Here is a 24,751-nt window from a genome sequence, read left to right as displayed (position 1 = left end):
AGTTTGATACTTTCATCTCACCATTATAGACCATTTGAAAATTAAATGGTTCTCCTTCATAAACATCATTTAAATGTTTCATAGCTATAATTAGGCAGATTTCCAGCACAGACAAACCTATATGGAGAAAAGGAAGATATTTAGAACTCTTTCACATATATATGTGCATGGTTCTAGGCACATTAAAAATCCAAGCATATTTACAATATAGTATTACTTGATTTATAGAAGCACATCAACAATTCAAAATTGTTATATAAATGTAAGGGTTGAACAAAAGCTGTGCAAGCTGACTAGATTAAACTTCCTGCTTTTGTTAAATGTGAATAGAATAGGTCTTTGAAAATAAACTGACTCACCTTTTTTGATATTTCAGGTCTGACTGGGTTGCTTCGTTTTGATTCTGATTACTTGATATAGTCAGCTTTATACAAGATTGGGGGGAAAAACAGAAGAAAACCTCTCCCCTCACTTTTGCCCCAGTGAAACTAAGGGTAGGTCTACACAGCTGAGATTAAAGCACTGCCATGGCAATGCTTTATCATGGTTGTGTAGTTGCAGCTCCAGCACTGTAATAAAACCACCTCCACGAGGGGTATAGCAGCTACCAGCGCTATCTACACTGCCACTTTAAGTGCTGAAACTTGCATTGCTCAGGGTGGTGTTTTTTCACAACCCTGAGCAAAAGGTTTCAGCACAGACAAGGCCTCACACTTGTATGCTATCAAATGTAGAATGTAGTGCTATAGGAGTTAAATTTCAATCCTTCTGAAAGGCAGACAAATGAGCTGGCCCTGGATGCCTGTTGTACTGCTTTAATAGCTCAGGAAGTTTAGGAAAAGCTTTAAGATAAAAAACAAGAGGCCTTCGATCTTGAAGCCCATGGGAAGAAAAATATTGCAACTTAAGATAAATTGTGTCTTATGGTCAAGTTAATCATTCCTTTGATAAGTTTATCACTGCCTCCCAATTACATTAATAAATCACTATGCAATTACTACACTGACACATTTACCTTGGTGTATATAGTATAGTTGTGGTCACAGCAGTCCCAGCATATTAGAGAGAGACAAGGTGGGTGAGAACGTCTTATTGGACCAATGTCTGTTAGTGAGACAAGCTTTCAAGCTTCATGGAAGTGAAGAACAGCACTGTGTGGCTCAAAACCTTATTGGACCACTCTGGTGGTCAGAAAAGACATTACCTTACTCACCTTGTCTCTCTACCTTTACCTTAGTAATAATTTCTCAACTTATATTTGTACATTTTCTGGGCTACTTCAGCTCAGCTCAGCTCCTTAGAAACAAGGTAACTTCTGACTGCTATTTGATATTTGCAGTTCACCATCTTATAAACAGGTATCTGTATTAAGATACCTCACCACTAGTAGTATCTCTCATGGAAGTCTCAGAAGGGAAGCCAAGGCCAAGAATTCATGTTGGGTTTATATAAACATGTATCTTTCCTTGTCAGAGACCAGTAAATAGACAAGCATATTAAAAAACAAACTTCTTCTTCGAGTGATTGCTCACATCCATTCCAGTTAGGTGTGCGCGCCGCGCGTGCACGTTCGTCGGAAACTTTTTACCCTAGCAACTCCAGTGGGCCGGCAGGTCGCCCCCTGGAGTGGCGCCGCCATGGCGCCCAATATATATCCCTGCTGGCCCGCCCGCTCCTCAGTTCCTTCTTACCGCCGTGTCGGTCGTTGGAACTGTGGAGCGCGGCATAGCTGTCCTCCACGTCCCTAGCTCTCCTAGTTATCTATCGTTCATCTCTAGTTCCATTATAGTTGTTAATTAGATAGTTAAGTAGATAGTTAAGTTAAATAGTTGTTAAGTAGTTCTTCGCCAGGGGCTTAGCCCTTCCCGGCACCCAGCGCCAGGCTCATGCCTGTTTCGCCGGGCTTCAAGCAGTGTGCGGCCTGCAAGAAGCCCATGCCTACCAGCGATCCCCATGAAGCGTGCCTGAAGTGCCTCGGGGAATCGCACAGATCCGACAAGTGCCGCATCTGTAAGGCTTTTAAGCCGAGGACAAAGAAGGACAGGGATCAAAGGCTCCGAACTCTCCTAATGGAGGCGGCACTTGACCCGACGGCTTCGCAGGCCGTGGTATCGGCACCGGCACCGGATCTCTCCGGCACCGAGAAGACTCCTCGGCACCGACCCTCTCCGGCACTGGAGTCAGAGCCAAGGCCGTCGAAGTCTGATACTCCGGCCAGGCAGACCCGGCTAGAGCGCCCAGCCTCGACATCGGCCGCGGCGCCGCCGGCACCGTCAGCACCGTTGAGTCCGGTGCCGCCGAGCTCCCCCATGAGATCTGGGGTTGAGATAGTGGTCCCATCCACACCGGAGACCTTCGCCTCGGCTCGGGACCTTATTGCCCTGACTGAGCCCACTCGGCTGCCACCCCCGGTACCTCCGGTGCGGGTCGTGTCCAGAGGCAAGCCCATGATGTCGGCACCGCCCAGAGACAGTCGTTCACGATCCAGGTCCCGACGTCTTGGGCGCTCCAGATCCCGACGCCGCTCGCAGTCCCGGCACCGCTCCCCTCAGCGGTACCGGTCGCACTCGCGGCACCGGTCGGCATCGAGACGGTCGCGGTCAGGCTCCAGTCGTCGACACCGGCACCGCGATTCCAGGAGCAGGTCCCGACGCTACTCGCCGCACCGGTTGACCTCCCGGCACCGAGCTGGTGGCAGGTCCCGGTCTCTGTCGACCTCCCGGCACCGAGCTGGTGGTAGGTCCCGGTCGACCTCCCGGCACCGAGCTGGTGGCAGGTCCCGGCACCGAAGCGGCGCCCGGTACCGATCAGGATCCCGGCACCGTGACAGATCCCGGTCCCGATCCCGGCACCGATATGACTCCCGGCACCGGTCCCCGGCACCGAGACAATCCTCAGTGCCAGCCCGCGCAGACCCTTACCATCCAGGGTCGGCCCCACCATGGCCCTCGAGACAGCCGTCCGTATCCTCCCAGACGGACAGCGGGTATGCGCTGGGCACCGACCGGCAGGCGGCGCTGTTCGGTGATCCGCCGCTGCAGGACCAAGGCCCACAACAGTGGGGATTCTGGACACCCTGGGCATACCATCAGGCCCAGGGCCCCCAGCAGCTTCCTGCTAGACCGGCGACTGCGGAGCGTAGGGCCCCTGAAGCCTCGTTGTCTCGCCCCCCTCCCTCCCCGGAAGGGGAGGAAGGGTCCAAGCAGCAGGACTCCGCTGCGGCTCCGGAGGCAGAGGCGAGGGCTGAGGAAGACCCTCAGTTAGACACTCTCGTGCCTGGGGTCTCATCATCCTCCTCCCCGGATGAGGCGGTGGCGGGTACCTCCTCCAACAGTCCCCCCCCGCTGGATCTCAGGGCGCACCAAGACCTCCTCAGGCGATTGGCTCAAAATCTGAGTCTGCAGGCAGAGGAGGTCTCGGAGATAGAGGATCCAATTGTAACCATCCTCTCTTCTGATGCTCCCACCAGGGTCGCCCTGCCCTTCATACGGACCATCCAGGCCAACGCCAATACCATCTGGCAGTCCCCGGCCTGCATCCCTCCGACAGCGAAAGGAGTCGAGAGGAAGTACATGGCCCCTTCTAGGGGATACGAATATCTCCATGTACACCCGACTCCGGGTTCACTGGTGGTGCAATCAGTGAACGATAGGGAGCGTCACGGCCAGGAGACTCCAGCCCCCAAATCCAGAGAAGCCAGGCGGATGGACCTCCTTGGCGGTAAGGTGTATTCGGCTGGGGCGCTGCAGCTCAGGGTCTCCAACCAGCAGGCCCTGCTGAGCAGATATGCCTTTAATTCCTGGGTGGCAGTGGACAAATTTAAGGAGCTGCTGCCACAGGATGCTTGCCAAGAGTTTACGGCCATCTTGGACGAAGGCAAGAAGGTCGCACGCACGGCCTTACAAGCCTCCTTGGACGCTGCGGACTCGGCGCCCGTACCCTCGCATCAGGAATTACGATGCGTCGCATCTCCTGGCTGCAGGTTTCCGGCCTTCCGCCGGAGCTCCAGCATACTATACAGGACCTTCCTTTCGAAGGCCAGGGCCTGTTTTCTGATAAGACAGACCCCAGACTCAAGAGTCTAAAAGACAACCGGGTCATTATGCGGTCCCTCGGGATGCACACCCCCGTGACGCAGCGTAGACCCTTTAGGTCGCAACAACAGCAACAACGTAGGCCGTTTTCCCAGTTCCGCCAGCGGCAGGACCTTTACAGGCGCCGCGGCAGGAACGGAAGGCGCAGGCAGTCGGGGAACCAAGGGGGGCAGAACCAAGGCTCCTCAAAACCCCCGCCTGGTCCTAAGCCTTCATTTTGAAGGTGCGCCCGAGGGCGCGGTAACAGTTTCCCCTATGGATCCTTCCCCCCCGTTTTCCAACCGCCTTTCGTTTTTCCTCCCGGCGTGGTCCCAAATAACATCGGACCGCTGGGTCTTAAGCATGGTGCAGACGGGATACCGCCTGCAGTTTGTTTCATTTCCTCCTTCCCGCCCTCCTTCCTCGTCCCTCTTCAGGGACCCCTCTCACGAGCAATTCCTTCGGCAGGAGGTGCAGACGCTCCTCAGCAAAGGAGCTATAGAGGCGGTTCCGGAAAACGAGAAAGGCAAGGGGTTTTATTCCCGCTACTTTCTGATCCCCAAGGCCAAGGGGGGCCTCAGGCCTATCCTCGACCTGCGAGAACTCAACAAATACCTCGTGAAGTTGAAGTTCCGCATGGTATCCCTGGGGACCATTATTCCATCCCTGGATCCGGGAGACTGGTACGCCGCCCTCGACATGCAGGACGCGTATTTCCACATTGCCATTTGGCCGCGCCACAGACGCTTTCTCCGCTTCGTTGTGGGGGCTCTTCATTATCAATTTGCAGTCCTCCCATTCGGCCTGTCCACGGCCCCGAGGGTGTTTACAAAATGCATGGCAGTTGTCGTGGCACATCTTCGGCGCAACCGTGTCCACGTGTTCCCTTATCTGGACGACTGGTTGATTCGGGGCACGTCGGAACAGCAAGTCAACAGCCATGTCCGCGTGATCACCGGCATGTTTGCAAGTCTGGGCCTCTTGATAAACACAGACAAGTCCACCCTGAGGCCCACGCAGAAGGTGGAATTTATCGGGGCCGTCCTGGACGCCACTGTGGGCAGGGCCTCGCTGCCTCTGCAACGGTTCCAGACCATGGCGGCGATCGTTCAATGTTTGCGGTCAGCCCCATTGACGTCAGTGAGGACATGTCTAACCCTGTTAGGCCACATGGCGGCGTGCACCTTTGTGACCGACTACGCTCGGCTCCACATGAGGCCTCTCCAGCTGTGGCTTATCAGTCATTACAGGCCGGCAAGGCAACCGTTAGACATGTTAGTCACAATCCCCCAGAAGGTCTTAGATTCTCTCGGCTGGTGGTTAGACCAGTCCGTATTATGCGCGGGTCTTCCCTTCCACCCCTCTCAGCCCTCGGTATTCCCTGACAACGGATGCCTCAGATCTAGGCTGGGGGGCCCACCTAGGGGCCCTGCGGACACAGGGCCTGTGGTCCCAGGAGCAGGTGGGGCTACACATCAACATGCGGGAGTTGAGAGCGGTCCGCCTTGCTTGTCAAGCGTTCTGTCATCAGCTTCAGGGTCGTTGTGTCGCCGTGTTCACGGACAACACGACGACCATGTACTATATCAACAAGCAGGGCGGCACCAGGTCCTCCTCCCTGTGCCACGAGGCGATACGACTCTGGGACTTTTGCGTAGCCCACTCCATTCACCTCAGGGCTTCCTTCCTCCCTGGAGTACGGAACACACTGGAGGATCGATTGAGCAGATCCTTCCTGTCACACGAGTGGTCCCTTCGCCCGGACGTCGCTCTCTCCATTTTCCGGAGGTGGGGTTATCCCCGGGTGGACCTCTTCGCGTCCAAGGGGAACAGGAAGTGCCAAGCGTTCTGCTCCTTTCAGGGCAGGGAGCCGGGGTCGATAGCGGATGCCTTCCTCATCCAGTGGTCGACCCACCTGTACTATGCGTTTCCCCCGTTCCCTCTGGTCCACAAGGTCCTCCTGAAGGTGCGCAGAGACAGGGCTCTCGTGATCATGGTGGCCCCGGCAGCACTGGTACACCATGCTGCTGGACTTGGCCATAGCCGACCCAGTTCCCCTGCCCCTTCATCCGGACCTGATTACCCAGGACCACGGGACCCTCTGTCACCCAGACCTGCAGTCGCTGCACCTAGCGGCGTGGCTCCTGCGTGGCTGACTGGTTCCGAGCTGCGCTGCTCCACGCCTGTGAGAGAGGTGCTCTTGAGCAGCAGAAAACCGTCCACAAGAGCCACATATTCGGCGAAATGGAAGCGCTTCTCCTGTTGGTGCGTAGAGAGAAATCTCCGCCCTATGGAAGTTTCGATAACCGAAATCTTAGACTATGTTTGGTCCCTCAAAGGGCAAGGTCTGGCCTTATCGTCGTTGCGAGTCCACCTAGCAGCTATCTCCACCTTTCACCCGGGTGCGGACGGTCGCTCCGTTTTTTCTCACCCGACGGTGTCGAGATTCCTTAAAGGGCTGGAACGTTTATTCCCTAACGTCCGTCCCCCTGCTCCAACCTGGGATCTTAACCTGGTGTTGTCCCGGCTCATGGGGCCCCCCTTTGAGCCGTTAGCTACTTGCTCCCTGCTCTACCTCTCTTGGAAAACTGCCTTTCTAGTGGCTATCACCTCAGCTAGACCGGTGTCGGAGCTCCGAGCTCTTGTGGTAGACCCCCCATATACGGTCTTCCACAAGGACAAGGTGCACCTGAGACCACACCCTGCTTTTCTGCCCAAGGTGGTCTCAGCCTTCCACGTCAACCAAGAGATTTTCCTTCCGGTTTTTTTCCCAAAACCTCACTCCTCAGGCAGGGAGCAGCAGCTCCACTCGCTGGATGTCCGTAGGGCTCTCGCGTTCTACATAGAGAGGACTAAGCCCTTCCGAAAATCCCCCCAGCTTTTCGTGGCGGTAGCAGATCGTATGAAAGGGCTTCCTATCTCCTCCCAGAGGGTATCCTCTTGGGTTACGTCCTGTATCAGGACCTGTTATGACTTGGCCCATGTCCCTACGGGCCGTGTGACTGCGCATTCTACCAGGGCGCAGGCGTCGTCGCTGGCTTTCCTCGCCCGTGTGCCCATCCAGGAAATCTGTCGGGCAGCGACCTGGTCATCGGTCCACACCTTTGCTTCCCACTACGCCCTGGTCCAGCAGTCGAGGGAGGATGCGGCCTTCGGAACTGCAGTGCTCCGTGCCGCGACTTCTCACTCCGACCCCACTGCCTAGGTATGGCTTGGGAGTCACCTAACTGGAATGGATGTGAGCAATCACTCGAACAAGAAAAGACGGTTACTCACCTTTGTAACTGTTGTTCTTCGAGATGTGTTGCTCACATCCATTCCACACCCGCCCTCCTTCCCCACTGTCGGAGTAGCCGGCAAGAAGGAACTGAGGAGCGGGCGGGCCGGCAGGGATATATATTGGGCGCCATGGCGGCGCCACTCCAGGGGGCGACCTGCCGGCCCACTGGAGTTGCTAGGGTAAAAAGTTTCCGACGAACGTGCACGCGCGGCGCGCACACCTAACTGGAATGGATGTGAGCAACACATCTCGAAGAACAACAGTTACAAAGGTGAGTAACAGTCTTTTCTCACCCATAAACCAAATAGAAATGAGCCTTCCGGTGTGCTCCCTGAAAGTTTAAAAAAAACAAAAAACACAAAACCCAGAGTGTCAGGCTACTAGGGACAAGTGAATGCTAGAGCTATGGCCAAGGTATTTTTAGCTTAAGTATTCTCAACTTAGGTAAAAGCATAGAGAAAGTCAATCTTTTGGATATCCATGTCCTAAAGTTTGTGTGTTTTAGAGCAATAATCAATGCCTTGAATTGTGCTTCTGGAACTGCACTGTCTTATTTCTGATACATCTGTAATATGCACTATACTCAGGGAAATGTAGGAGCACCTGCCTTCTGCTGTGGCTGAAGTTTTGAGTAGTCCTTAGGATATCTGCAAGAGCAGCTCACTGCAGTAATCCAATGGAGGTGTCCAAGGCATAGATTTTTTACAGTGCCCGCAACGGAGAAGCACTTTGGATCCTCAACTGTTTCTGTATGTTCAGTATCTCAAACAGACTTAGGTCACCAACTTTGGTAGCAAAAGTTCAGCACATGCCATGTTGCTGCCCTGTCCCCCCTAGCCCAAGGGACAAGCATCAACTCTCTGTTCAAGTTGATTCCTTAGTGCAGCACTAGCAGCTGTTTTATTTAAAGGAAGCCTCAACCAGCTCATTCATTTAAACCCATTTTGTTTAGACAGTGGAAGAGTATAGAGTAGACTAAAGAAAGGGAGAGAACTTCCTATCATCAACATACTAATGGCACTACATCTCAAGCCATCACTCTTCCCTACTGGTCTGACAATGAGTGATAAAACAGAATTGCAACTTGTGTCCTAGGAAACTGCTCCTCTGCCTCAAGGGTTATCACCTAACACTAACCTGGCTCTTTTTACAGAGAAGATTACTTTTTGCTCCAGCCATGAGGGAAGGCAGATGATCAGGGCAAGGAGCCTTCTGTCATCCATGCTTTTTTTTTCCACCCCTGTAGATAGGATTCTGTCTCCCATGCCCTAACTACAGCACCTTTGACAAGTCCTACATTCTCAATTAAAATAAAAAAAAGTAAGAGTTCACTCATCTCCAAAGACCAGGAGTGAAAGATCTGGTATGAAAGCATAGAGTACTTATACCAACCAACACTAAGAGGAGAGAACCAAAGACACTTCATTGTTTCAAAAGTAAGGAACAGGATGTAATGGGAAAGCCGGGGGGTGGGGGGGAGAGCCTACCCAGAGGAAGAGATGTTCCCTTTAGTTCAGTCCTGGTGGAGGACTTGTGAGGAGGAAGACACTGTTTCTTGAACTGTATTTGTCCAGTGCAAGAGGGGAATTTAAGGGCCACCACCATAGCATCTTCAGGGCTTCATATTCACAAATTATTAAAGTACAAAATACTGCTATTTACCATGTACAATGTTTGCTTTTGAGTCCATTCTGCACAATTTGCTTGCTTCAAGAAGATCTGATCCAGTCATAAATGGGTGAGATACTGTTATGCTGCTTAAAGCAAGCATCTGAAAGTAAAGCAAGAGAAATATCTTACTGAAATATTGATTACCGGATACATTCCATACTCATGACAGTCTCGTGTGAAAGTGGATGCGCTTCCTAGGCTAATCAATTGGAAACATTAATAAAGTTGATAGGTGCATTACTTTACAGTGGAAGTTACAAGACTAAAGGCAGCTAATAATCTGGCAGTTACTGCTAGGACAGTTCATTAATACATCTTTGCTCAGCTTGAATTATTTGTTCCGAAGACAAGACTGGAAGAAGAAAAACCTTAGATCTGGGTAACACCACAGCCAAGCCACATTTAGATTCCAAATGCAACATGACAATAAAACACTAATGGCTCACAAATTGATGCAATGAATGGCTGAAACACAAATTTCAATGAAGAACTGGCCTTAAGTGATACTCCTAATGAATTAGCTTTAGCTTGATCTTCAAGTGACTATGGGCTTGTCTACACTTAAATTTTATAGCACTCTAACTTACTGGCTCAGGGATGTGAGAAAACCACCACCGAGCACAGCAAATCTCAGCGCTTTAAAGTGCTAGTGTAGACAGGCTCTAAGCACTAAGAGCCAATCCTCTCATGGATGTGGATTACCAGGAGCACTGGGGAGCTCCTTCCCAGCACTTGCACACGATCAGTCTCACTTCAAAGTGCTGCTGCGGGAGCATTCCCGCAGCAGCGCTTTGAAGTTTCCAGTGTAGACGTACCCTATTCTACTAAGAAAAAGCTACTATGAACATTTCAAGATACTACTTTTGTATACTGGGAGGAGCAACTTGCCCAATGCACTTATAGAAAATGAAAGTGAGCTGACCCTGTGGAGCACAGAGACAAGGTTCCCCAATAAATTTATATCTCCCCTGCAAGATAAAGTTATATTACAGTTTATATATAATGTTTTTGTGGGCAGAACCCACTTATCAGTTTAGAAGACATGCCAGAATTTTTAGAATGTAGTATAGAACACGTAACACTAATTTTAAAACATTCAGAGTACACTAGACTGATAGGCTTCAGTTACCAGCCCTAGAAAAAGTAACATTAAGAGGACATTTGAGATTAAGAATACAATGCAAATAGAAATTACTTTGTTTCAGACCAGACTGGTATCCCATACCACCACTGTACATTTGTTTTGATTTCAAAATGACAGTAGATGTACTTACTGACAGGCATGGTACATGGCAGCAGTCAGATTTACCTTCACTTCTATTTTATAGAAATTCACAAGGCAAGTATTTAAGAAAGCTGCTGATAACCTACTCTTAAACACAGCCAAGCAATGTTCTTCAATGGAACAAACAAATATCATTCTAATTCTTTAAATCTTCTGCATATTAAGATGGTGGAGGGAGGAAACAGGCACATTAACAGAAGATTAAATCTCAGCCACAGCAGAGATTTACTTTGTAAAATTATAACAAAAACTGTTATACCAATTATATTAGACCAGTAAAAACCAGCAGGATCTTATTAAAGGGGACAAGACAAAGATGCCACAGTTATTATAACAACAATTTATGACTAATAACTAATATCTTAATTCTTATACACACACATTATACCTATTACCTATACACACACACACACACACACTCACATTATACCTAATACCTATACACACACACACACACATACATCCATCAGATGTTCTGCAGCTGCTGCATAGTTACCAGTCCTGAAGATAGCTTAAGTTCATGGCTTGATTTTGCAGCTTGGGTTCGTAGCTTGTGGCAGCTAACTGGCCAGGAAAGCTGGGCACAAGGCTGAGCTGGATCTCTGTTGGGCAGGCACCGATGTTCTTCCATGTTGGCAGCAGAATGTTACCCAAAGTCTCTCATCTCACCCTTCTTTTTTATAGGCGTTTAGTTTGGATTCAAAGTCTATAGGTCTTGCTGTGTCACGCTGCCTCTGGGTTTAGATTGATCACCCATCAATTGCAGGCGTGACTTTCAGCCTTGGACCTGGCTTTGATCTTCCTTCTGTTGTCCTTTTCTTTTTAGGGTGGATGCTTCTTACTTTGTTTAGGGCTGTTGTCTAGGTCTTCAGCCGTTGGTATTTGAACTTTATCTCATCAGGACAGGCTGGGGCTGGAGGTTGATTCCATCATTCATACATACCTCATTCACACATCTAAACTAATAAGATTACAGCAGGGTTTGCAAAAATGAAGGTTGGAGGAAGCTTTTACAAAATGGAGTGAGTGTTTTAAAATGGGGTTTGAATTACAATATGGAACAGAAGTTACAGTATAGGCAAGTGTAGTGAATGGTGAACAGAAGTTACATTAATAAAGTGAACAATTGAAAACAATTTCATTTATCAGTTCTACAAAACATTTGCAGTTTTCTGGCCTGTTGTGTGAGCTATGGCTTTTATTGCTGTCTCCCACTCTTGTGGGTCCATCTGAAGGAATGCCTGGTTTCTACCCCATTCAGTTAAGTGATAATCAAGAATATTAAGGAGAAACTGGGCTATGCTTAGGGTGCTTAGGGTGCTGTAATGAGATTAACTGCCAAAATCTGTATTCTAACCACCTCCTATTGCCAAAGAGTAAACTCAGGGCTCACCTTCAGCCCCTTTTCTAAGCCAAACAAGACATTCAGGACATGCTAGAGAGAACAATTCAGCACCTCAGCCTTTTTATTTTGACTAACTGGTAAAGGTATGACATGAGCACAGCTATCTCAGAGGCAGTTAGCTATTTCTTCACAGAAGCCTTCCCCTTAGAGTGGAAACCACTTAGCCTCCAGGCCACAAAAGCTAAATGTTCCAAGCTGCAGAAGATGCTTTGGCCTCAGGATAACAGGTCAAGTTTCCAGGGGAATATCAATAGAGGACAGTAGCAGAGATCACGGTGGAGACTCAGAAGCAATAGATGCAGAGAAATTCTCAGCATGGTCCTGTTTAATTGTTCTTAGGGTACATACCGGGGAGGGAGCAGCTCAATTCTCTGTTCCTATCCCCTGAGAAAGTCTCTTTTCCCAAAGCAGTTGGGTTAAGTTCCTGTAGTGAAATCTGCGCAGTCTACCCTCGCCTGTTGACACAGCAAACCAGAACATAAAACTGTTGTTCAAAAGTGGTTCCAAGCTCAATGTGGCTAAGCAAATAGCACTTGGAGATTTGGTTATTGAGGAGGGCAAGTTTACCGGGTTGACAAACTGCTCAAGTGAACTCTACAGCCTGATAGGATGACAGCATGTATAATGCAGAGAAACTTAGCTCCCTGGTGTCCAAAGGGAAGAGCATCACAGAAAGGATTCCTGGTTGCAATGTGCACCGAGTTCCTCAGGTAAGAGTTTGCACCATCTCTGTAAAATAAAGTTCTGCAGGGGCATAAGCAGAGTCTGACCCAGTGTGCAAATCCACTCAGAATGCAGTGATTTGTCTGCTGAAAAGATTTGTGTCATACGTTGATATCTGGTTACCAAGGCTGGAAGCAGATAGGAATTCCCTGCAGAAGAGGTGTCTGTGGTCTGTAAGAGAAACTGTTCATGGACTGGAGAGGAGATTGAGGTTTGAATCACATTCAGGTAGAGATAAAATGTGAATACTTTTCCTCATTCACGTTGGTTATGAAGGTTAAGGATTTTACAGAAAACCCACAAGTCAGAGGCAAGACCAAAGGGAGGGGCAAAAGTAGAAGTTCTAGTTACATCATAAAGTGTTGGCATTGTCAATGTGTTAGCATGAGGGTGAAGAAAAGTGTAGATCCTACAGGTGCACAAAGCAAAGGAAGTTTCAAGGTGAGATGGCTTGAAGAATAGACAAGAGGGGTGGTTCAGATTCAGCATTTTCTAAAGCAGACCAAGTAGCTGAGTTTCAAAGTGGACAATAAAACCTGTGCTCTAGTAGACGATGGAATATCCGGAGTAAAATTCCTAGTGTCTGGTCAGGAGGTGGGAGGTGTAGGGTCAGACAAGACAGATGGCCTTTTTGTTCAGAAGATCTCAGCTCTCTACCTCTACATTCCGGATCATATGGGCAGGAGGATATCCAGGAAAGAACTGTGGCATATCCTAAACTAATCACTTCTTGTGTACAGGTAGTGAAGATTCATAATTCCAGGCCTAAGAGAAAGATCTGAATTGACCTTCTAATGCAGTGTGTGGGGGGGGGGGGAGGAACTTGCACCCTGTCAGGATAATCATTGGCAGGCTGCGAAACAGTGTTTACCTTGACAGTGGCCATGATTCACCATTCCTGGCCAATGGCAACTGTGGCAAGTGGCGCAGGGATGTGCTGGCTGCCGCTTTCCTCAGCTCCCATTGGCTGGGAACAGCTAACCGCAGTCACTGGGCACTGCAGCTGGCCATGCTTGTGGATCGTTGATGTAAACGCCGTCTCACAGCCAGCCAGTGGATTACCCTGACTGGCTGCATGCGGCCCGGAGGTTGCCCACCACTGTTCTAATGAGATGACTGAAAAAGGGGTAGCATGCTGGCAAGCAAGGCTTTATTAGGGCTGCTTGAGGGCAGCGTTCAGCAATGCAAAAAGGAATTCTTTTTGAAGGAGATTCCCTACAGACAGAAGTGAAGGATTCCTGGACTGCCCTGGAACAAGACTGCTTCCAAGAGGAGGACTGGTGTAAGCTCCTCCCATCTGAAAACCTTGAGAAAACTAAGACCACTTGGTCAATGGATATTTGAAGTTTAGCCAGATTCTTCCCAAAAAGCTGCTTAGGAGGCAGCTCTGCCAATCTGGTTTATGTTCTTCTCTACTCGATAATTAAAGAAGCCAGATGTTGAGACAGCCCACCATGGAAACCAACGTATCTGGCAGGAGAACCCAGGATAGCTGAAGGCCGTGTCACAAAAAATATGAAGCCACTTGAATAACCCTAGATAACATCCAGTGCTTCCTGCTTTGGCTTGAGGGAGACCAGGAAACCAAAAACACCTTCTTTTAAGTCTACTTAGGACAGTAGTCTACTTCTTTACCTTCTTTAAGTCTACTTAGGCCTCCTAATCACACTTCAAAAAAACCTATCCAATAAGATGTTTCAAGTAAAGCTCAATTAACTTGTATGAAAAATTGTAGCTTACAGGCTACTGTATTAGCAATTTCATGAGATTTAACAATCTTTTAGAAACATATCAATATATAACATACCAATAACATGTGAAGTGATCGCAGGTCTTTGCTGCAGTGGAAATGATTTTGTAGCACATCTTGCACTGTTCTGTCTTCTGAAAGAGACTAAAAATGGAATTTTTAAGATCACTGGTAAAATAAGTGCACTGGTTCTCATCCAACTGGAAAATTCTTGGTTAGCTAACCAGACCTGTTTTTATTAATCAGTATTAATATTTATTGTGGAATCAGAACAAAAATTCTGAAAAGAAACACGGTCATCTCTCTTTAAGGGGGAAAGACAGGCCAGGCTCTTGTAGAGAACATTTCCACAAGTATAACCTGAAAAAACTGAAAGTACAGTCCATATAATATTTAACTAGGCAGTAACAGTAAACATGCCACTAGTTGAATCCCCTTCCAGCTCTGAAATACATATGGTGATAATTACTGAACTTCTAGATTTTATATACACCTATTGAAAAAAGGTTATTGAAAGAAATACATGTATTTTCTTATCTGTATCCATATTTTGGTGGTTTTAAAACCACATATGATTCTCAATCATTTAAATACCTGTACACAAAGCAATTCAGCTTGCCTTCTCAGAGTAACTTACCTCCTCTGGCCAACACTTTGTAAATCAGCCTCTCAGCAGACAAGTTTATAGTCTCTTTAAATAAGAATACTCCATTGTACTTCCATACCATTGAGATTCTTCAAATGGATCATTCAAATGCCACTCCCTCTCCTGGGATCTTACTTAGGCCTGGTCTACACTGTATGTTTATGTCAACATAAGCTGTCTTGTGTCGGACTAGGTGTGGAAGTGGGAGCCAAATTTAAGTGAAGCCAGGTACCTCTGCCACTCAGGGTGGTGGTAAATTGGTGGAGAGAGTCATGGTCAGTGAAAGCGTAGCTATTGCCTTGCTTAGGTTGACTTACTTTTTTCAGGAGCCATCCCATAATGTCCCACACTGACAGGTCCCTTTCTCCCGCATCCCAGAGATGTGGTAATAGGCATCTTCACCTTGAACGGTCTCTTGAAATGTGTTTTAACGACTTATACTAAACAAGCAATCTGTTCTGCCTCTTATTTAGCTGTGACACTCTTAGTACCTTTCCCAGACCTGAAGAAGAGCTGTGTACATTCAAAAGCTTGTTTCTCTCACCAATAGAAGTTGGTCCAATAAAAAGATATTACCTCACTCACCTTGTCTTTAATATTTTAAAGCACCATTCACCTCCAAAGAATCCAAAAAAGTGTGTGTAAATAAACCCTGCAAGTTGCTTATACTGGAATCATTTTATCCACTACTGAAATGCAGCCATCTTTGGGGTGGAACTGAGACTTTCAAGGCAAAGAAACATGATCACAATAAGAGGTGATATCAAGCATATTTAATCGAACCCGTAACAGATGCCAAAAATGAGGGCTTTTTAATGTAGCAGAGAAGAGCATAACAAAATCCAATGGCTGAAAGCTGAAGCCAGAGAAATTCAAAATTAGAAATAAGGAACTTTTTCTAGTTAAAATGTATCAAGGCAATAGGTGGATTCTCTATCTCAGTGTCTTCAAATGAAGATTGAGTGTCTTTTCTGAAAATATGCTTTAAACAAATAATTCAACTTGATACAGGGCTAACTGGGTGAAATGTAATGGCCTATAATTTTCACATGGTCAGGCTAGACTATTTAGTGGATACATCTGGCCTTAAACTTTATTAATTTAATATCTGCTCTTCCGACAAAGTGCCAGGGGTTCTTTAATGGCCAGAAACAGGGCCTCTAAGTATCTTCTGAATGACAGCACAATCATCTTGTGGTTCTAATGCTATTCTGGGGCATTCTGACTCAATAGTTCACCAAAGTGCTATTAAGTCACCAACACTATTACCTTTCCCATCCATGTGCTGCTCAGGACCAAATTGCCTTGGGTGTGTTACATCTGTCAGTTTCATATCAAATAGTGAAGTAAAGCTGAAGATATACATGTTAACCAGCTTATTAAACCAAGTCCAAGGTTTAATTCACAATACAAGCTATATTAGATGTACACAGTCTCTTTAGGACACATGGTCAATGTAAACTTCATTCCCTCTCAAGAGAACTTACATCCAAGCACAATCTGCTCAGCATTATTTGAGATGAATCATGTGAATGGTGAATTATGTGCCATCATATCACCCTTTACTCAGATTAATAAAATTACTTGAAAATGGGCTCAGCCACTGGTCTGCTGACCAAAATTGTCTTATTGTTTTTCCTTGTACTTTTGTTCTATTTGTACAATGCCTAGCACAATGGGGCTAGGGTTACTAGAAGCTGATATTACAGTTAAATTCTCACTATTTTTCTAAAAACTAGGGGTCTTAAATTTGAAGCAAAAAGAGAAAACATACTATTTCATATTTTATTCCTTTCTTAAACAGTAAGCACCAAAAACAGAGGAAGGTAAAGACAAACTATTTTAAACCACAACAATTTTGCAAAATTTAAAAATTACTTTTTCAAACACTTCAGTGAGACAAGTTAATTACTTCATTATTACTACCTGTGTTTCAAGTTACCTGAACATTCTTATTCCATTTCTGTACGAAAGGCTTGTATACAAACTCTGCAGGTAGATATAATTGTTCTTTAAATATTCTAAGATACTGTTTAAAATCAAATGGATTCATCAAATATATCTGTCGGTGGGAGAACCTTGACTTCACTCTCTTTTCCAAGAGTTCCAGAATATCCTTGTAAAAACAAAAATGGAGATATTCAGTGAAACAGTCCAAGATGAAAGCACAAACAGCATAAATAAAAAAAACTAGATTATTAAAATTGTTTTAAATCTAAAGCATGATTAGTAACAAACTTGCTAATTTATAATATAATTGACAATATTCCTTTTAAATGTCCAACTATAAGCTATTTACATAAGTCACAATAATTAGTTGCTGGGATACACAGTAATTTTTCCATAGATTAAGTAAATATTTTTATTACTTTGGGTTGTATTCAAGATACTTCAGCCACTGTACACTGTACCATGTGTAGGTTGGTGGCTGTCATTACACATGTCTTTTGGAAGGCTGAACCTGATCTCGCCAGAAAAATTTTAAGAGCCAACATTTGTCTTTTAGAAGAAAAATTCTCTTGTACCACACAAATACTATTAGGCTGCTTTTGAGCAGGAAGAATAATCTGATTTCCTCTAAAGAGGTAACAAAGCTTGTCATCAGAAGGAAGAAAGAAAAAATTGGTATTTGTCTATTAAAAGGAAAATTAAGGACTGCTTCTCTATTACAGTGACATTTGGGTCAGAGAAGGATTACTTTGTTTCTAGTCTTTTTACTTGCCCTGAAAGCAGGAAGCTTTAGGCTTGGTTAAAAATGCGTGAGGTCTCCAGAAAGAATGAAATCAAGACAAATTAATATGCAAAAAACACAATCTTCTGTACACAATCTGATGACCCACTGTTTATCAACCTCCAATTCCCATGAAATCTAATGAGATTCCTAAACGACGTGGAAGATTTTTATTAAAAACAAAAAAGCTGATTTTTGCTCTTGAATCCAATTACGATAAGTCACTGATGGAGCGCGTAATGAACTCTGGAAAAAGAAACTTTTATAGAACTGAAGAGATTCTTTACATTAACTACAGTACATTCTGTACATTAATAGGTCCAATATTAACTTAAAGTAACTTGCTCATTAGACACTGCCCCAAAACAAAAAATCAGAAGCACCCCTAAACTTGTTCTATTGGAGGCCCACTGTTTTGAGGCAGCCTCTTCTTTCTTTTCTTGTGGCCTAGTCATCTTTTCAACTGTTGCTTTAAGAGCATTGAAAAAATTTAAAATCTTTACTAACACTGTTCTAGATTCTTAATATCATCATCATATGAGTGTTTGACTGAAGTAATGATGGTTGTTTAAGCAGCTTTTTAAATACATATGTTGTTTGTATTCCACAGACATACTGTATTGTAGGAATGCAGGATTTAAGTGTTTAACGATAACGCAAGATTGCCTTATAGTTTACAAAGTGAATGTAAGGAAACCCTGAAACATTTTACCCTCCCCCCCCCCAATTCCCAAAATTAGTCTAGATCAGAAGTCTTTTCTAAGTATAGCAGTGTTATAGCAATAATTATTGGTGACAAAGGTTTGCTTTTTAAATAGCATTTGTCATATTTCATATTGTGGTAGAAAGACAGGTAGCTTGATCAAAGTTTCTACTCTTGCTCATTAGTGAACGAGGAAAGGAAGAAACCAGCAGCCTCTAGAACGAAAGATAGGTAACAATGTTGATCCTGATATTTTAAGATGGAAAACTAATGAGAAATAGATTAACATGGCTCCTGCAAAGTAGTAAAAGTCGTCCAAGTTTTTATCCTCTTCTCAGGAACGTAACCATTTTTAAGCAGTAAAACTGAAGCTAACAGGGAACAAAAAAAAAAAAAAAAAAAAAAAAAGCAGAGATCCAAAAAGCCTAATTACATAGTGAGGCAAGCCTGAAGATTGATAGCTGACAATTACTACTATTGAGTTTGTGGCCACATCCTGTATGTAATCCCTGCAACATTTAGTTTGTTTTGAGAGTTCTTTTTATTATAAAACTACTACTAACAAGTAAAACTTGCCTATTGTTGTCCTGTGTTTCCCCATGTCTTAAGAATGTAGAAGTTTATGTATAGTTTATTTCTTTTTAATTATCTGAAATGAAAGGGCATTCTTCTTTGTGTCAGTGTGGTTCGAGGTCATTTCCAGTGCTTATTCTAAATCTTTTTCGTGGGGGACACCAGTGATAAAGATGGAATTGAGGACTGGGTCATCTTCAGGATATAGTAACACATTTCAGTCCTGACATAGGCAGCGCACACATTAAGTGGGGTGACCACTGCTTTTTCTCCTGAAGTACAGTCTGGTTAAGACATAGGAGAAATTGACATAGCACTGACAATTCTTTCTATGGCATTAGCTTTAATAGCATCTTGTGTTGTCCTTCTCTTTTTAGAACTTTTGGTACATGTTTTGGTGAGATGCTTATTCTAGAATACAGGAAAAATTTGCTTCCTATTAAATCTGAAAGAACCTCCTTCATTTTCTTAGTAAGAAAGGTTACTGGAGCATATTCCTGTTTTCCTACTTCTGTTCCCATTTGCTCTGAATACGTAGCATTTCCTGTCACTTATTTTGTATCTGTACTAGAATCAATTTTTAAAGTAAGCCAATAAAACACTAGGTAAGGAGGGGGAGAAGTTTCCAAAATTAGCAGAATTGTCTCCTTAAGGCATGAGTCTTAAGAATAAAAATATGAAAAGCATATGAAACATTACAGTTGTCAGCAACATAAGCTCTATAAAATAGAAAAAAAACTCTTACTTGTCTGCATGTAATTCCAATAACTGTTACTGGAGTCTGTGCTGACTGGGATATATCAAAAAGGTTATACAGTAATGTCTGATTCTTGTGATGAACAAAGAGATCAAATTCATCCAGTATAAATAGCACTGGACAACTGCTATCTCGGTCACCTAAAACAAGAATTAGAACAGTCAGTATATTAGTGAACTGGTAAGTACATGACTACTAGACTTCTTACTGTTGCAGCACTTGTGTTCTAGTGTGCTCTCAAGTTTTAACCTGTTTATAGAATCTTTGCTAATTCATAAGGCCCCCCTATCTCACATGTATTTGCTATACGCCAGGATTATTGACGATTATTTAGCTTAAAGTACTGCGGAGGTTACACTAGTTTGTCAAGACATTTTTTTGGTTGCAAATAAAAACCAAAAAGTGATGACGACACACAGTTAAGACACTTATTTACCATTTTAATTTTTAAAAGGCTATATCCATTATCATGGGCAACAGACTGCTAACAGCATTGCAAAAATCTATATGCACATCCACCTGAACGCATAGCAAATATATGCTTTTGGTAGGATAAGCAATAAAACCTGCAAAATCTGATTGCATTTTGTGGGGGGAAGGCAGTGTGAAGGAGACAAAAAACAAAAATCACACCACACAGTAACTGTTAAAAAGCAACAGAAAAGAGTTCAATACTATTTCCAGGTTTTTTTTTTAAAAACCTCCACCATTAGCCATTCAATAAATAGTAGGAAGAAGTCTTTAGTGATGCTCCTGTAAATTAAGCTTAAGAATTTGATTCAAATATCACAATGCTTGATATGACCGCAGTACTGTTTGTGCTATTGATTCTGCAACCAAGGTTTGTTCTCATGCAGAAGTCGCTTGTACAATGGTATAGAGCAGTGGTAACCAGTTGATCCTAGAGCATCTCCCAGCTGATCACGATCTCTGGTGGTGCAGCGTGGCTGCCACTAAGGCACACTCCTTGCCTACCCCGGCCCCATGAGTTCTCCCTCTGCACACTGCTTCTGCCTGCAAGCACTGTCCCCGTAGCCCTGATTGTATGGGAGAGCTGCGGGAGCAGTGCCTGCAGAGAGGGGCAGCACATAGAGCACACTGGCGCCTTCTGGGACTGGTGTGGGGCTGGGTAGGCAAGGAGCCTGTCTTACCTCCAGCGGCTCCCAGTTGGCAGCAGGTGCAGCAAGGCTAAGTGTTGCCTGACAGGAGCCAGCACCACATACGCCTCCTGTACCCCAAACCCCACCCTGAGCACCTCCTAGAACAGCACGCCAAATCCCTCCTGCACCCCAAATCCCAGCCCTAACCCTCTCCCAATGCCAGCACCTTATACGCCCTCCTACATCCCAACACCCTGCTCCAGTCCTGATCCTCCTTCCAGAGCCAGCACCCCAACCCTCTGCCCTGACCCTCCCCCGGAGCCCACACCCCAACACTCTGCCCCAGCTCAGAGCCCCCTCCTGCATCCAAACTCCCTCCTAGCGCTTGCACCTCTCACCCCCCCTCCCAAACCGCAACCTCAGCCCAGAGCCCCCTCCCACACTGCAAACCCCTCAGCCCCAGCTCAAAGCCTGCACCCCCCCCCCCGAACCCCTACCTGGTGAAAGTGAGGAAGGGTGGGGGAAGAGTAAGCGACAGAGTGGGGGGGGTGGAGTGACGAGGCGGGGCTTTGGGGAAAGGGAAGGGGTAGATCCTGGGTTGCCCTTAGATTCAAGGAGTGTAAAAGTTTGGAGACCACTGGTCTACAGTGTGAGGTAAACCTTGATTTCTCTACAGCATTTGGGTGAAAAGTTTGCTACAACTCACCTGGGGTTTAAAGTCTTATACAAAAATATTTACCTTTCTTTAAAGCTTCAAGAAGAAATGCAAGGTTTTCAGCAAAACTGCCCTAAAGGAAAGGAAGTAATAAAACTATATCAATTTAGGGTAGGAAGGACTGCAAAGGTCATTTAGTCCATTCCGCTGTGCTGAGGCAGAATCAAGTATAACTAGACCATCCCTAACAGGTGTTTGTCTAATTTGTTCTTAAAAATCTCCAATGAGTGGTCCCTTTGTAATCTATACCGGAATATAACTACCCTTATAGTTAGAAAGCACTAATCTTTAGGCTAAATCTCCCTGGCTGCAGATTAAGCCCATTGTGTCTGTGTCTATAACCTTTCCTTATAGGTCATGTTTTCTAAGCCTTTTGTCCTTTTACTTACTCTCCAGTTTATCTACATCTTTAAATATGGTGCCCAAAACAATACTCCAGCTGAGGCCTCACCAGTACCAAATAGAGTAGAACAACTGTGTCCTGTATATTACATCTGATACGTTTGTTAATACACCCCAAAACATTAGCCTTCTTTACAACTATCACATCGACTCATGTTCAAATGTGCGATCCACTATTCTCCCCCAGATCCCTTTTTGCAATACTACTGCCTAGCCAGTTATTCCTCCATTTGATTTTTCCTTTTGAAGTGTAGTACTTTGTACTTGTAATTACTGAATTTCATCTGGTTGATTTCACACTTCTCTGATTTATCAAATTCATTCTGAATTCTAATTTTGTCTTTCAAAGTACATGGTAGATTTCCATAGTTACCCTTAAAAACAGAAAACTGCTTAAGTTCAGACTATAAGAAAGTTCATCTTTTAAAAATTGTTTTGAAATGAAGCTACCTTTTAAATTCTATGTTATAAAGAATAACTGGTTACAATATTACATGTTGTATAGCCACGTTCTACTAAGCAGGAGACAAAAAAGCTACTAACTGTTTCTTCATAAGGACTAATTCCATCCACCTTTTACTGCATGAAAGCTGAAAAGATTTATCCCAACAGAAAGATGTAGGAATGAAGTGAAGTAGGATAGAGAGAAAGAAAATTACAATAAACCAACTTGCAGCAGAATCTCACAGTTACAAACACCTCAGGAATGAAAGCCGTTTAACAGAAATGTTTGTAACACTGAACAAAAGGTTATGATTGTTCTTTCAAAAGTTTATAACTGAACATTGACTTAATACAGCTTGGAAACTTTACTATGCAAAAGAAATTCTGCTTTCCCTTTTTCCACAGTAGCATGTTTAACACTAAACAATATGTTTACTATATTTGCCTTTTTTTTCTTCCTATCTCTGCTGCTGCCTGATTGTGCACTTCCAGTTCTGAGAGAGATGTGTGGTTGACTGGTCAGTTCGTAACTCTGGTGTTCATAACTGAGGTTCTATTGTACTAAGCAGTTTTCCTTTGTCTCTTCCTCCTCATACTACATACATAAATTAAAATTATAAATTCCTTGACCCAAGTAGATTTTACTTAATTAGCAACACATTTGGCATGCAGTTTTCAAATCAGTTGTATTATGTTCCTGCAGCCCCTGTGGTACTTCTCAAAATAGTCAGCGATGAATTGCTGGAAAAAAGTGCTCTATCCTATTGCCACCTCACCCCCTCTCTTTCTTCCAGGGCACAAAATTGTGAAGGGGGTAGGAAATAGAGGTTATGGCAGCAGCGTTCAGGTGGAATGTCCAATTACTCCTAGGAGAATTCGCACACTGTGCAATGCAGAATTTGCACAGAAATTAATGTTCTGTGTAGAATTTCTCTCCCCGCCCCCAAAAATGGGCTGCAGAGCTGCTGGCCACCATTAGGGGACTGCTGGGCTTTGGGGGGTAGGGATGTGGGTGTCTGAGCTGGGAGGGCACTCCCTGGCTGGGCTCAGGGAGACAAGTGGGGTAGAGAAACAGGAACCATGTTGTCGGAGGAATTTCTTTAACCCTTTACTCCTGGGGGAAATTTTTGTCTGTATTGCTACAGACAGTTGCTGACAGGTATTTTGAAACAAACTACCAAGATAATTGAAACTGGCATGATTATATATAGCGTTATTTTGATAGATAAAACTTACACAGGATTTTGCAGAAATTTAAAATATTGTGCACAGAATTTTAAGTTTTTTAAAATACAGAAATCCCTCAGGAGTAATCCAGTGAACTGAACATGGGTGAGAACTAAAACTTACTTGGCACAAGGGCAAGACTATAACAAGAAAAGAAGGTCTCCAATTTAGTTACAGGTTAAATCAACACAGTTAAGTTAATGCAAGTCAAGGGGAGTTTATATAGAAGGAGGGTGGGAGCAATCCTAGAAGGGAGTAAATTGCTGTGTGTAGGGGGAGGAATTGAATGGTTTCTTAGCCCAGGACTGGTGTATTAGTGGTCTCTTCCCTCCAGTGTGGATCAAGAATGGAATTTTATTTCTCTCTTCTTCTCTTGTCCTGTCCTTTTGCACTAATTGTTTTACTTATTTATGCAGGGAACAAAAACAGATTAGAAGTACAGCAGAGAGGGTAAAGCTGTAGTGTCCCTGCTGAGGAGGCAAAGAAAAATGAGGAAGGAGGGTTGAACAAGTCCCTATGTTGAGTTAGTGACTGAGGTCTTTTTGCCTCCTTCTTCCTGGTAAGTGCAGTTGTAGAACTTGATATAATGGTGTTTTATTTCAAGTAAGTGGAAAAGGAAAGACATGCAATGTTACAATTGCTGTGTGTGCTAACATTAAATACTTTTGCTTTGGGCTCTTCCCATTATATACCCCAGTCAGGAAAACTGCCTTGTATCTTTCCAGGGAGAAAAAATTCTTTCTGAGACTGAAATCATTTAGGTTAAGATACTCACTCACTAGTAAGGATACTAGTGTCAGAGCAAGAAAACAATACGACAAATTAAGAAGGGTTTCCCTAAAGGCAATATAGCCCAACAACTTCACACACTTGGAAAAACTTCTCTAACTAACAAAAAAATCTTAAACTTGTTTACTTACTGCCTCTCCCCCTATCCCCAGTCACGCAAGAGGAGAAACTAATGGGCTTCAAAACTGATTTAGGGGGAGAACATTTCCAAGGCTGAAGCCCTTGATGGACTCCAAACCGCTTACCTTACCTCTTACCATATACATTTGATTTCCATCCTTGAGAATTATAGTAGCACATGATTAAGTACGCAGCCTTGCCAATCAGAAGTGGCCTATCAGGAGGGATAGTGAGATGATCCTCTGACTGATCTTCTATTATGTCATTATATACCAGAAGACAGACCTTGGGCACACACACTAAACAGTCAACCAGTGCAGCTCAGAAAGCAAGAGCATCACTGATTGAAGCAAGAAT

General features: G+C 44.7%; 1 protein-coding gene across 6 annotated transcripts in view; it reads right to left on the bottom strand.

Annotated features, from left to right (window-relative positions):
• ORC4 (origin recognition complex subunit 4) overlaps positions 1-24,751 on the bottom strand; it is a 61,994-nt gene that overhangs the window by 2,765 nt on the left and 34,478 nt on the right. For all 6 annotated transcript variants that reach the window (XM_030579801.1, XM_030579803.1, XM_030579798.1 and 3 more), the window contains 6 exons: positions 21,437-21,485; positions 19,586-19,737; positions 16,776-16,949; positions 14,245-14,331; positions 9,016-9,124; positions 22-117 (listed from right to left, as the gene is read on the bottom strand). In XM_030579801.1, coding sequence (XP_030435661.1) covers positions 22-117; positions 9,016-9,124; positions 14,245-14,331; positions 16,776-16,949; positions 19,586-19,737; positions 21,437-21,485 — 667 coding nt within the window. The remainder of the gene's footprint in view (positions 1-21; positions 118-9,015; positions 9,125-14,244; positions 14,332-16,775; positions 16,950-19,585; positions 19,738-21,436; positions 21,486-24,751) is intronic.

The sequence above is a fragment of the Gopherus evgoodei genome, chromosome 11, assembly GCF_007399415.2.
Source record: "Gopherus evgoodei ecotype Sinaloan lineage chromosome 11, rGopEvg1_v1.p, whole genome shotgun sequence".
NCBI classification, from domain to species: Eukaryota; Metazoa; Chordata; order Testudines; family Testudinidae; genus Gopherus; species Gopherus evgoodei.
Note: the sequence above shows the minus strand (reverse complement) of the source record. Positions and strands in the feature narration are given on the sequence as shown.